At 38.5% G+C, this 12,166-nt stretch overlaps 3 protein-coding genes across 3 annotated transcripts; 1 reads left to right on the forward strand and 2 right to left on the reverse strand.

Moving 5' to 3' along the window:
• Window positions 1-1,978: 1,978 nt before the first annotated feature.
• Window positions 1,979-3,119, reverse strand: LOC108975340 (stromal cell-derived factor 2). The gene is made up of 2 exons (XM_018943730.1): window positions 2,908-3,119; window positions 1,979-2,784 (listed from the first exon to the last, which is right to left on the reverse strand). The coding sequence occupies exons 1-2, from the start codon at window positions 2,981-2,983 to the stop codon at window positions 2,198-2,200; spliced, it is 663 nt and encodes a 220-aa protein (XP_018799275.1). The 5' UTR covers window positions 2,984-3,119; the 3' UTR covers window positions 1,979-2,197.
• A 427-nt stretch (window positions 3,120-3,546) lies between these two features.
• Window positions 3,547-5,393, forward strand: LOC108975338 (uncharacterized protein CG1161). The gene is made up of 5 exons (XM_018943728.1): window positions 3,547-3,720; window positions 3,774-3,925; window positions 3,988-4,096; window positions 4,670-4,795; window positions 5,150-5,393. Exons 1-5 carry the CDS (start codon window positions 3,649-3,651, stop codon window positions 5,315-5,317), a joined length of 627 nt encoding a protein of 208 aa, XP_018799273.1. The 5' UTR covers window positions 3,547-3,648; the 3' UTR covers window positions 5,318-5,393.
• A 1,575-nt stretch (window positions 5,394-6,968) lies between these two features.
• Window positions 6,969-8,030, reverse strand: LOC108975339 (proteasome subunit beta type-4). Its single transcript, XM_018943729.1, has 3 exons — window positions 7,794-8,030; window positions 7,236-7,734; window positions 6,969-7,167 (listed from the first exon to the last, which is right to left on the reverse strand). Exons 1-3 carry the CDS (start codon window positions 7,937-7,939, stop codon window positions 7,015-7,017), a joined length of 798 nt encoding a protein of 265 aa, XP_018799274.1. The 5' UTR covers window positions 7,940-8,030; the 3' UTR covers window positions 6,969-7,014.
• Window positions 8,031-12,166: the final 4,136 nt, after the last annotated feature.

Below are 12,166 nucleotides of genomic sequence, written 5' to 3' on the forward strand. Positions count from 1 at the left end.
ATAGTTCAGAAATAAGTCTCCGCAGCCAAATAACTCATCGATTATGAGGAAAGTTGTCGATTCTTTATTTACAACGCATGACCCCTTTGTTGTTGTTTAGTTCAATTTTGTAAGATAATTTTTTATGCTTGCATAATTTGGAAGCCGACAGCTGTATCAAGTGTATCGACGAGGTCAAAGTAGAAATAATAGCAATAAAACGTCACATGATTATTCTTGATTACTGTCTACGGATCAAACTCCGCCCTCGCTCAATTAAAAGCCCGTCGAAATATCTCCGGAATCAATATATATCCGCTTGCTTTGACCAAGGTGTACCCTACAAAAAACTGTCAGATGCAATACCACCTCATAAGCGTATCCTCTTTTTTCTTAATTGGCAGTTTCTATGGCTTCTCACTCACTCACTCACTCCAACCTCTGGAAATGTAATATCTTTTTCTCTTTGGCTAATGTCTCGAGAACCAAAATGAAATGAACAGCAAAATAAGAGTTTCTTTTTCGATCAACTATCTGTTTGGATTGGGATCATAGCGGAATTGGTCTTAGATGAGCATATGTGATGGGACAGATAAAGCTTAATCAACTTCATATATGATGAAAGTTAACTGTCTCTCAATGAATTATCTTAGGTGTCATTTTATAGGACATAATGAACGTGGAGTGTGGAGCAGGATGTCAGATATCGCTTTTCGCTTTCTTATGTCCCTAGAAGTGTGATTTATACGAAAAAGTTCCAACAGATATCAGATAAAGAATAAGATAGTCAGAGTGACCCTTATTCATCCCGCTCTTCTCCCATACCTTATCTATTCTAGTCGTTTTAAAGAGGTCTGATTGATATTACTTCTGAACCTTTTTACATTGTATTCTTCCAAAAACAGCTATGCTTGACGAAGTCCAAACGTTTGCGTCTCTGATTAAATGTGGACCCAATATGGTTAAAGAATGCAGAATGGAATCCTGTCGGCTTGCATGCCCTGCTTCCTTAGCTAGATTGCCACCAATCTGTGACCTTTTTGTTGTGGTAGCGCCAGAAAGCAACCCTGAAGTAGCCGTTCCCACGATAGTCGGGTCTTCGTAGCCGCTATAACAGCAACAACAATCTCTGAATTAATTTGAATCAATTCAGCCAAGTTGACCGTCTTCGGCCAAATAAATAATCGTGTGCTTTCAGTTGACAGATCCCATTTCCTGGTCGGCTTCACACAATTTGCTGAGAACATCTTCTACACTTTACCCATTGCTACGCACGTATCAATTGGCGAACGTCGATTCCGCAAGGTGATCGCAGCAGCTAGCGCTCGGTTCATCTCGGCTAGAAGAATAGCGAAACTCCGCCCAAAATTTCCCTGCCGAAGCCGCCGTTTTAGCTAATAAGCGCAGCACCTTACACTATGCCGATCCCGGAATCCCCGAAAGGGGGGATCTCAATTTAGAGATTCGGCGATTGGTAAAACAACATAAGCGGACGAAATGGGAAGGGCACCTGAAGTCCTTCAACCTCTCCTCCTCTCCTCTGCGTAAGCTTTTGTCTATTGTCAAGACTTTGTCTAACCCGAAGAGACATGATGACCGACTTCAATCGAAGTTCAATTTAATGGCCAGGCCTCTTCTGACCCGAAAGAGTGCGCGAGCTACTTTAGTCGGCAATTCACACTGCACCCTTCGGTAGACAAAACTAAGCGATGTGTTACCCGACGGTTGCGCAAAATGCCAAAAAACTGCGCGCCTCTTATTTTCACCGATGAGGTGGTTCAAAATGTCATCAACAAAGAATTATCGCTCGATAACTCTCCTTTCCCCAGTAGTGAAGACACTTGAGGCCTTGAGACACCCGACCTTCCTCAACACCCCAGTACGTTCTTCTTTCAAAATGAAAACTGGAGTATGCTTCTTGCCTTTTGATATCCTACAAGATCTAATTGCCACGCGTAGTTTATGCAATTACCTACAATAATTTTAAATGCTTTGTTAATTTTGTTTTTTCCACAGAATTTGCATTTATTTGATATTCATAAAAACATGCAACATTACTGCATTTGAATGTTAAAAGTATGATGTGTTGTCATGTATGCAACAAACTAAAATTCTATTTGAACTAAATAATAATTAAATGAAAAACTAGCTATGACAAAAGTATATCATAAAGTAAAGCGGCAAAATTCGTTTAAAGCCTATGAGCATCACAATTTTTCTAAAGTTCGCTGTGAGCATATTCACTGTGTGATTCTTTATCCTTTGGTACAATAAATAAACCCTCTGCTGTTGTCCATCGGGTGCCGTGCTGCATACTGCTAAAACCGACAATCTCCATTTGCCCAGAAATTGGTCTTCCAAACGAACGTCCAGACATTCCCAAATAACTGCCTGTGTCTAAATGCCGCAAGCGTACATGAGCATCACGTACCCATTCATCATTGGGGCAAATTATTTCCCAATGATCACCGGTGTCACCCACACCATCATCGCCATAGGCTGATACTTCCTGTTCACCAGATAAGGGCGAGGGAAAATGATGGGAATGTAAATTCTTCTTGGTGGTTAAATGCTCTAGGCGTATAATGTCGCCACATTGTATGGGTTCGCCACGTTCACAATGCTTATTTGTTGGTGCCTTTATCACCCAATGACTGTTCACATCTTCTTTTAACTCAATTCCTGTCACCGATTGTTGGCCCGAACCAGAACCATATTTTACATCATGTGAATGCAAACGGGAACCATAATCTGAATTCAGTAGTTTTATTATTGAGCCGCATGTCACGAAATTGGTTTTACCCGCTGAAAGGAAGCCAAAAATGTTGCTATAGAATTGATAACAAAACAGCAACCGGAAAAGTACAACAAATATACACAACTAGTGGGCGGACTACCACCAATCACGGGCGACCACATCAAACTTACCAAAAGACACGGGAAATGTGCAAAGTATAAATGAAAGGATTATTTCTAACGACAAATTAAATTTATTCGGGTTCATTTTCTCTTATTTTTTACTTAAACTAATTATTTTGTTCAAATAAATACTCGTAATTCTCTGTAGATGAAAAACGATAAGTTTACACTTTGCAGGGAACTATTGACTTCTAATTGGCAAAATCGGCGACCGACACGCAAACAAATGTCAAATTAGATAACACAAATCTGGCTTGCGCAAACATTACATTGTTGCCAGAATTTAATTTACTAAAAATGAGTTTTATGTCTCGCTTTTACTTTATATGCAATTAATGGATTTTGTAATTTGTTTAAGCTGTGGAGAAAAAGCAGATCAAAATGCATAACATTATTGCGAACAATTAAATCGAAGCATTATTACATACATAAATTAACTTCAAAGTAACAAATATCAAAATTTCCTTTTCTAAATATTGTTTACATATAATGACTGCTCTGCTCGTTGCTCAGAATAAAATCTAAATATCTAAATCGTATATATCGTATATATTAAGTAAAAATTCTTAAACATTTTGTGACATATCTTTATTATAAATTTTCTCCGGCGTCGCCCTAATCAAACAAAGGATGTCAACATTTGTGAACATGATCATAGAAAACAGCTGACAGGAGAAAGGAAAGAAAAACACAAAATAGACATACATTTATGAAAATTTAACAAAATTTCGTATTTAATTTAATAAGCAAATGTTTCAACAAGAAAACATGGCTTGTAGTGCTACAGTATTAGGCATTTTATGCTTTTCCTTCAACGTTTTGGTGAGTGTTCAAAATTTTGCTTTGAAAGTTCGTAAAACAAGATATATTTGCAGTTGTCTACGGCAGATGTAACTCCRCAAAATACCACCAATCCAGTTAAGGTTGATAACAACAATATTCCTGCTGTGAAAAGCCCATTGAGCAGCACTTTAGCACCAAACATATTAAATTCCTTAGTACAAGCCACAAATTCAACGCCCAAATGGTACGTATTACAGTAATTTATTTGCGATTATTAACATCTACTTTTATTTATCATTTGCTTAGTGTGTGTGATGGAGCTTTGTTACCGCGTCTAAGTGAAAATGGTAAAGTGCTGGAAATCTGTCCGGAATGTAAATGTCAGCATGAAGCAAGGAATACAACACTTATTAAGGTAATGTGCAGCAGTTTTGTATACATACCATAAAGAAAGTGCCTACTTCAAAAGTCCTATTATTCATGTCATAGTGGCAAAAATTTACGCTTAACTTTAATTAAAGGTTAATAAAATAAGTAAAAATAATTACATTACCAGTAAACTGAGTTTGAAGAAATTTTTATTACAATTTTATAAAATATTAATTTTAATTTCAATAAAATATTTTTTTCGTATTCATATTTCTACTATTATAGAAAATTATCTTTTTATATTTGCAGCATACCTTGTTTTGCCAAGTTGCCATACTGAAAAGTAATTGGTATTATGAAACCTAGTAATAATACCGTTATTATGCATGCTGTTTGGGTATCACATATGCTGAAATATTTGGCCATTTTGCACGTGGGTGAGTTTTTACCTGAAAAAAATAGAAAAGTATATTAAATTTTAAATATTAAATNTATGTATTTTAATAATTATATTTATTAATATGAAACAACTATATTGCCCAATTATATTTGCGTGTACACAATATATTTCTCCCATATTAGACAGTTCAATGATCTTAGTTTCTAATTCTTTTAACAGGTCGTTGTCATAATCGTGATCTGGATTATATCCATACTTGTCATATATATGCTATTTCTAATTTGCTTGGATCCACTACTCAACAAGCGTGTGAAGGCGAATTATCAGGAGCACACAAACGAAGATGTACATACCAAATACTCCAACGTTCAATATAGTCTCTTAGTAGATGACAATAAAGATTCTGATTGATTATCTTTTAGTTTTCGTTTTCATGTTGTTTATATGTACATATTTTGTTGCACATATGTTTAATTTTACATAGCGTTTTGTTATTAACACACTAACGACACATACATACATACATTTTAATTTTAAAAAAATCTTCATTTCCGTTCCCAATAAGAGTTTGTATACCCAGTAGGCAATTAAGCACACACATACAAGTTCTACGAATTTATACTAACACAAAATTGTTACAATTTAATATTGATAGCTGCGAAAATTTTAACATCTATTCATTATTTCTCTTATTATTAGGATGAAGCAAGCGGTACTTCCCCTCCGTTGCCGACCGGCATGGCTAACCAAGAAATGAACTCACGCGCAAATGTTTTGAATCGTGTTGGTCATCAAACGGATAAGTGGAAGCGACAAGTGCGCGAACAACGCCGTCACATCTATGATCGACGTACGATGTTGAATTAAATTTGTAGCGTGTGTAGTGAGACTTCGCGTTTATTTTCTTTAATATTTTTGAATATATTATTTTTATTAAAAGATATATACATATATATATTATAATGAATGGGAATATCTTATAACTGCATATTTACATATCCATATATGTGTCGCCACTATCTACAGCCTGTCTCTTATACACATCTAGATGTGTATAAGAGACAGGATATATACATATATATATTATAATGAATGGGAATATCTTATAACTGCATATTTACATATCCATATATGTGTCGCCACTATCTACAGCCTGTCTCTTATACACATCTAGATGTGTATAAGAGACAGGATATATACATATATATATTATAATGAATGGGAATATCTTATAACTGCATATTTACATATCCATATATGTGTCGCCACTATCTACAGCTATCCACTTTTTTCAATGTGGCGACGATCTCATACGGGAAAGTACTTGTTTCAATATACTATTATTTCTTTTTCGTTTGACTAAGTACATTTTGTATAAACTCATGTATTAGCAGTAATCACTTTAAAATGTCGCATATGCCTACATACTTACGAATATTCAAACGAAATAACACATGAATGTATATGGTAGAATTAAAGGATTTTAGCGAAAATATACTATGTAAAACAAATTATTATTGGAACCAGAAAAAAACTTGAAACTAACACATTTTTCACCGAGTTACCAGAATATACAATTTAGGGGAAATTATGTAGATATGTAACAACCGTCAAATACGATTTGCAATGATAATAAAAGACTTCATATAAGCTCTTGATTCCGATCGAACAGTTTTAGTTTCAGAGAATGGGGATGTTCGAGTTTCAATAACAATGACAATATGGCAAGGCATCATATTCGACGCAGTATTGGTGCAGTTATTTGCTTGGTCGAACATTCCCGATATTTGGTCGATTGAAAATTTTGCCTTGCAAAAACTTGATTCTGTTTGTTCAGTATATATGACAGGAATAAGCTTTAAAAACAAACAACAAATAAGATGCAACTCCCTTCTGGACACTGCCTCGACGTACCAATCAATGTAGTTATATGGCTCGTGCAATTACCCCATTCATGTAACATCTCTCGTCTCCTGGTCCAACCTCGTCAAAACAGCATAATTCCTGAGCCTATCTTTAGGTGATTTCTATGCCAACCAATTCGAACCTCACCACCCCATCGGCGGCTACAAAGTTAATTGCTACAATAAATAAGGTGCTTATGTGTAAGGACTTGGAAAAAATTCGTTTGGTTTTCGTTGTAACCGCAGAAAACATTCCCGAAGTAATTAAGATGTCGTTGTTGTAACGGCAGAATTCTGCCGAGTTGACAGTCCTTGGCCGGATAAAAATCCGGGTCGTTTCCGGTTTTCGTAGACCCGACTCTCGTGGGAACGGGATAAATTCTGCCGGTTTAACAGTCTTTAGCCGGATGAGATTGACGTAGAGAATTTCCAATGTATATTTTAAAAACTGAGAGATCTACGTAAGCGGAACAACAACAAAATCTGCGATGTACACTTAATCCTTTTTAACCTTTCTCTCGTAAAAAATGTGATTTGATCTAGTAGGATATGCAAAAACTTAGTATGAGATATACAAATTCCAAACCTTTAATATCTATTAATATATAAAGCGATTTTTTAAAACATTATCTTTTATTTAGTATAAGCATATATTTGAAATTAATAGCCTTTAACCAAAGTTGCCAATTGCCAGTTCTGGTTAACTTCGAAGGGTCCTTGAACAATTGTACCTTGAGCGGTGGAAACTGCTACCGAGTATTTCGATATCGCACGACAATCACGATAGTACAACACTTCCATGCACTTGCGTAGCTATTAAACAACGATAATAAATATAATTAAAATTTTGGAAAATATTTATAAAGTAATATATATCGTACCACTTGTGAAGCTTCACTTTGCGTCAGTAACCTATCATTCGAGATTTGTTCACGCACTAATGGCAAAGCAAAATGTTTGCCAAAACCGGTGGCCACTACATCGTCTTCATAAGCACGTCCGCGCAGATCCACATGACCCAAGAAGGGCACACCATCCTGCATGCCCCCAACAACCATTTCTAGCCACAAAGGATTGACACGGCTGCGGCGATTGTACAGAATACGTGTTAGCCAATTGTACAGTGATTTAGGCTGCATTTCAATATCATCTTGATAACACATGTCCTCTACCATTTTCTGGTCTATACTTCTTTTCAGACTTTGAAAATCAGCGAAATCCCCTCCAGCACCAATGATTGTTTTTTCATTTATTTTGAAAACACGCTGTACATCTTGGTAACGTGCCAGAGAGCCATAAGAGACTAGGTTATCCGCAGCAATCATAACACCACCATCGAATTTAACTCCAATTACCGAGGTACCGGTAGTAATTGGTGACCTGCAATTGGCAATCAAATTAATTCCTGTAGCACAACTAAGTTATACATTTTTACTTACGACGAACGATTGGACCCATATAAACCAGGTGCTGTGATATTGCCGGCATTGATATCTTGGTTAGTGCCAGGAAAGTTATAAAATTGTCCAGGCACAGGTCCACCTTTCCATAATTCTGTTTGTATGAAGTTATTGTGTGAATACATTTTATATGATTTTTAAAGGAAAATTAATATTGCAAGCAAAAACGATGAAATGCAAATTGTAGACAATGACAACCAAATTATTGTTTGACAGTTGTTGTAGTTGCCACCCCAGGTGAAGTATTTAAAGAAAAATATAAATTTTCCAACACTATAATAGCACAACCATAGTTGCTACAAATTGTATGAAAACATATTGAATTGTGACCAATACCGATACGAGATCAAAATAGAAACAACGGTAAATTGCCGGAATTAACAAGTCAACGATATTCATAGTTGAAAGAATGTTCGAGAGGCAAAGTTTTGTTAACGACCTAGTATAGAAGGGCTGCCAGATATTGCAGCGTCAAGCTTTTCGTCTGGTATTGGTGAGGGTAGTGATACTAGCACCAGGAATGACATCTTCATGCTGTTGTTGTTGTTTTAACGGTTATCAATCCCCGTTGAGATGGTAAGGGTTATTCATGTTGTCGTCGACGTCATCTAGCGGGCGGCCCATGAAACGTGCTGTTTCTACGGGGTCGGGCCAAAGGGAAAAGGGTGTTAAGGGAGTAGGGTTGGCAGGGCATGCAAAGAGGTGTTCATTTTCATGCGGAGACCCCTTTGCATGCACGATATACATTGGATATGTCGGGGTCTATTCTGGATAAGTAGGAGTTTAACCTGCTACAATATCCAGAACGAAGCTGCGCTAGGGTGACTCATCTTTTTCGCGACGAGCTCTTCGTCTGCGATTGGTGGTGGTTTGACTTCAAGAACGCCATTCACGCGAAGGGAGTCGGTGAAGGTGTACTGTACGATGTTGGAGAAGAAGTCAAGGAAAGACATCTTGATGCTCCTAGGAGTGCAGTATTCTGACAAGTCTGGAGTTTCCTCATCTGCGTGCCACTGCATCCAGGCTACCATTTGGTGCTGCGTAGTTGAGGACGGGACGTCCGATTGCCTTGTATGTTTCCAACAACATTTCTTGATCTTTTCTCCATGTGCGGCCGGCTAGCGACTTGAGGATTTTGTTGCGGCTCTGTACCTTGACGCTTATAGCGGTCGTATGGGAAGTGAAGGAGCATAGACTATCAAAAGTTACACCTAAAATCTTAGGATTATTGACAGTCGGAATTTTGACGCCATCGACTGCAATATTAAGTTCAAGTCTATACTCCTTCGTTCAGTTCGTAAAAATGTGATTTGGTGGGAGAGAGTGTGAGGTTCCGTGAAGAAACGAGACAGGTCGGAGAGGTAGTTGTTTACTTTCGAACACATGCCACATCTGCGTACGAGGTTATGGAAACCACCTCTGGTGGCTGTGGGAGTTAGTTAGAAGTTAAATAGTAACGGGACACCACCCTGCGGAAACCCTTGTTTAATTCTCCTCAGTTTAGATGTTTCACCTCGAAATAGTACGGATGATTTTCGACCGCTCAGGTAGATCATGGACCACCTCTTCAGTCCTAGAGGAAGCGTAGTTTTCTCGATGTCTTTGCAGTAGCGTTGTGTGGTTGACTGTGTGAAAAGCTTTTGACAAGTATAACAGTACGGGAATCGTTCTCTCGCAGGGTGGTTTCTGGTTGAGGCCACGAACTATTTAAGAGTTTTTGACGCTAAGTGCTGTGGAGATGCTGTACACTTTTCGGAGGAGGGTTATCGGACGATAGGACTCCTCTTTGTTGGCGGGTTTCCGAGGTTTCAGTAGTGGAACCACTCTTCCGACTTTCCACAYATCGGGTATTTGAAGAGTGTTCAGCGACAGGTTGAGGACCTTGGTAAGTTGATTCCATCAATGCCAATGGGTTTAGATGATTTCGATTTGTTTTTTGAGATTGCACAGCCGTAGAGGCTAGTGACGCAGTATTGCGGAGGCAACATGGGGCCACGTAACTCGTGGTCCACTCCCTGTAAGTCTTAAGGTCTGAGCAGGTCTTAAGATGGCTCCATCTATTGCATGTGTTACACCTGACCGAAGTGGAGTTTGGATGGAGCCTTTTTGCGCAAACGCAGCAGAAAAATTCCTCCGGGCCCGGGTTGGACTCAATGCCAGCACGAGTCAGGAGAATACGGAGCAACCCTGCAAGGCATTGCTCCAGTGACGACAAACCAAGATTAACATTTACCGATCCAAACGGGGTTACATCGCCGAAAAAACAACCCTTCGTCGGATAAAATCCGAGTCAATTGCGATGCGTAGAACCAGCTGTCGGGGCAATGTTCATGCTCTTAGTAGACGGCTCATCTGGAGAGGTATAAATTGCGTTCCTTAACCGGAAGCATGCATTCTTGGCTATAAGATATTGTATTGAGGTCTGCATTCTTTCGTTCAGTTCGTGAAAATGATCGCATATAGAGAAGGGGCGAGTAAAATCGCTGATATAGCTTTTACTTTTGAATACATGTCATCAAATCCATTGTCATGATATTGACGTCAATGCCTGCAATCATCTGCGTTTGAGGTAAGGAAAATTCCCTCTGTTGGTTAAGGGAGTTTCGCGATATGGAAGTTGAACAGTTGTGGTTATCAGACACCATCCTGCGGGATCCCTTCTAAACTCTTAAGTTAAAATCTTAACCATGTGGTACGGATGATTGCCGAACGTTAAGAAAGTTTATGATCCACCTCTTCAGCTCAGTAGGGTGCGTAGACTTTTCGAAGTTATGTGATTCAAAAAGCTTTTGTCACGTTTAACATATATTCAGAGCATTTATGGCACTAAGTTATGCACTTTCCGGAACCAAGTGTTGATGGTCTACTTGACTCAGGTGGTGAGTGAAACATGGTTGACGGGTATTCCAGAAATCGGTGGTGGAGTGGTGTCTCACTCTTCCAACTTTCCTCGGGTTTATAAAGAATGGTCAGGGATAAATTGGGAACCTTGGTTAAGTGTTTTACTCCCGGCGAGCCTCTATTAGCATCAACATGTTTATACCGTCTGGGCCAATTGACAAAGACGAATTTGACCTGCTGATGATTCTTCGTCATCTACATTATTGTCGGTATGGCTGGCAATAGACCTCCCTCTAAAAATTTTATCTTGCTTTTTTGTGGATTTTACTATAACCTATATTGAAATTTGTTTTGTGGGTAAAAGTAGCACAACAAAATTAGTTCGTAGGATATTAAGGTCACTAACCCCCACATTTAATTATTTAACACCTCTTATGCGATGTTTAAAAATTGTCGAGACGAGTCTTGTAGAAGACAAAATTAAGTTGCTGCTACTAAACGGCATTTATCCTATCGGTTTCTATATAAAGTGTTTTTGGATGACACTAGGTGAGGTTAGGTTCGATGACTAATTCGCGATCCAGCACTACTACATATGTGCAGGAGAGATAACAGAAACACAAACTGGGATCTTTGACAGATATTTTTAGGCAAGAGGCTTAGACCTTGCATATATAACCCACATCAACACGCTTGGCCTACTCTGCGACCCAAGCACAAAAAGAAGTCCTCTTGTTGGAGCGAACAGCTCGGTCTTGCAGACGTAGAGTACGGGTATGTCCGCAAGAGCGGATGGACAATTATTAGGACTCATTAGAAGACCTAGTCCTTGATATGAAAATAATAGTGCATAAAGCTTTCCCGAGAACACCTTTACATAGAATATAATGGACAATCCGCTCACCCGATCCATACTAATCTCCCGGTATGGAAGGAATCATTACAGCAATGCTACAAAGCGCGCTCTATCTATGCGTTCCATGACTAAAGGCGATATTTAGGGAATGCCCGATCAGCTACGTATCATATCAAGGACGCGTCTCCTAGAAGGTTTTCAAAAACACAACTCGCATACACAAAAGGTAGTTCGGCAGAGACTGCACTCCATACACTGATACACTGATTTAATATCGAAAGGGCTCTTGAATATAAGGAATATGCTCTTGGAGCATTCCTGGACATTTTTACAGAATACAACAACGTTTTGATCGAATCTATTTGGAATAGCATCCAGTAAACAGGTGTTGATCTTACTATACAGATTGGACCGACGTTATAATAAGCAAACGAAGTATGTATGGGCATTCTGCAAGGTGGAGTGATATCTCCAATCCTATGGATATTAGTCGTAAATAATCTTCTAAGGAACTTAGACGGCGAAGCCCCTAAGATGTACAGATGATATTTCCATCTTAAAAATGGGTAGGTATCTACACACTATTAGCAGTATTAAGATCACCACTCTCAGTTCAGTCCAGAATTAGTCATCTCTAGCGGATCTGGGGTTGATC

The sequence above is a fragment of the Bactrocera latifrons genome, unplaced genomic scaffold, assembly GCF_001853355.1.
Source record: "Bactrocera latifrons isolate USDA-ARS-PBARC rearing strain unplaced genomic scaffold, ASM185335v1 scaffold_64, whole genome shotgun sequence".
In the NCBI taxonomy this organism is placed as follows: Eukaryota; Metazoa; Arthropoda; class Insecta; order Diptera; family Tephritidae; genus Bactrocera; species Bactrocera latifrons.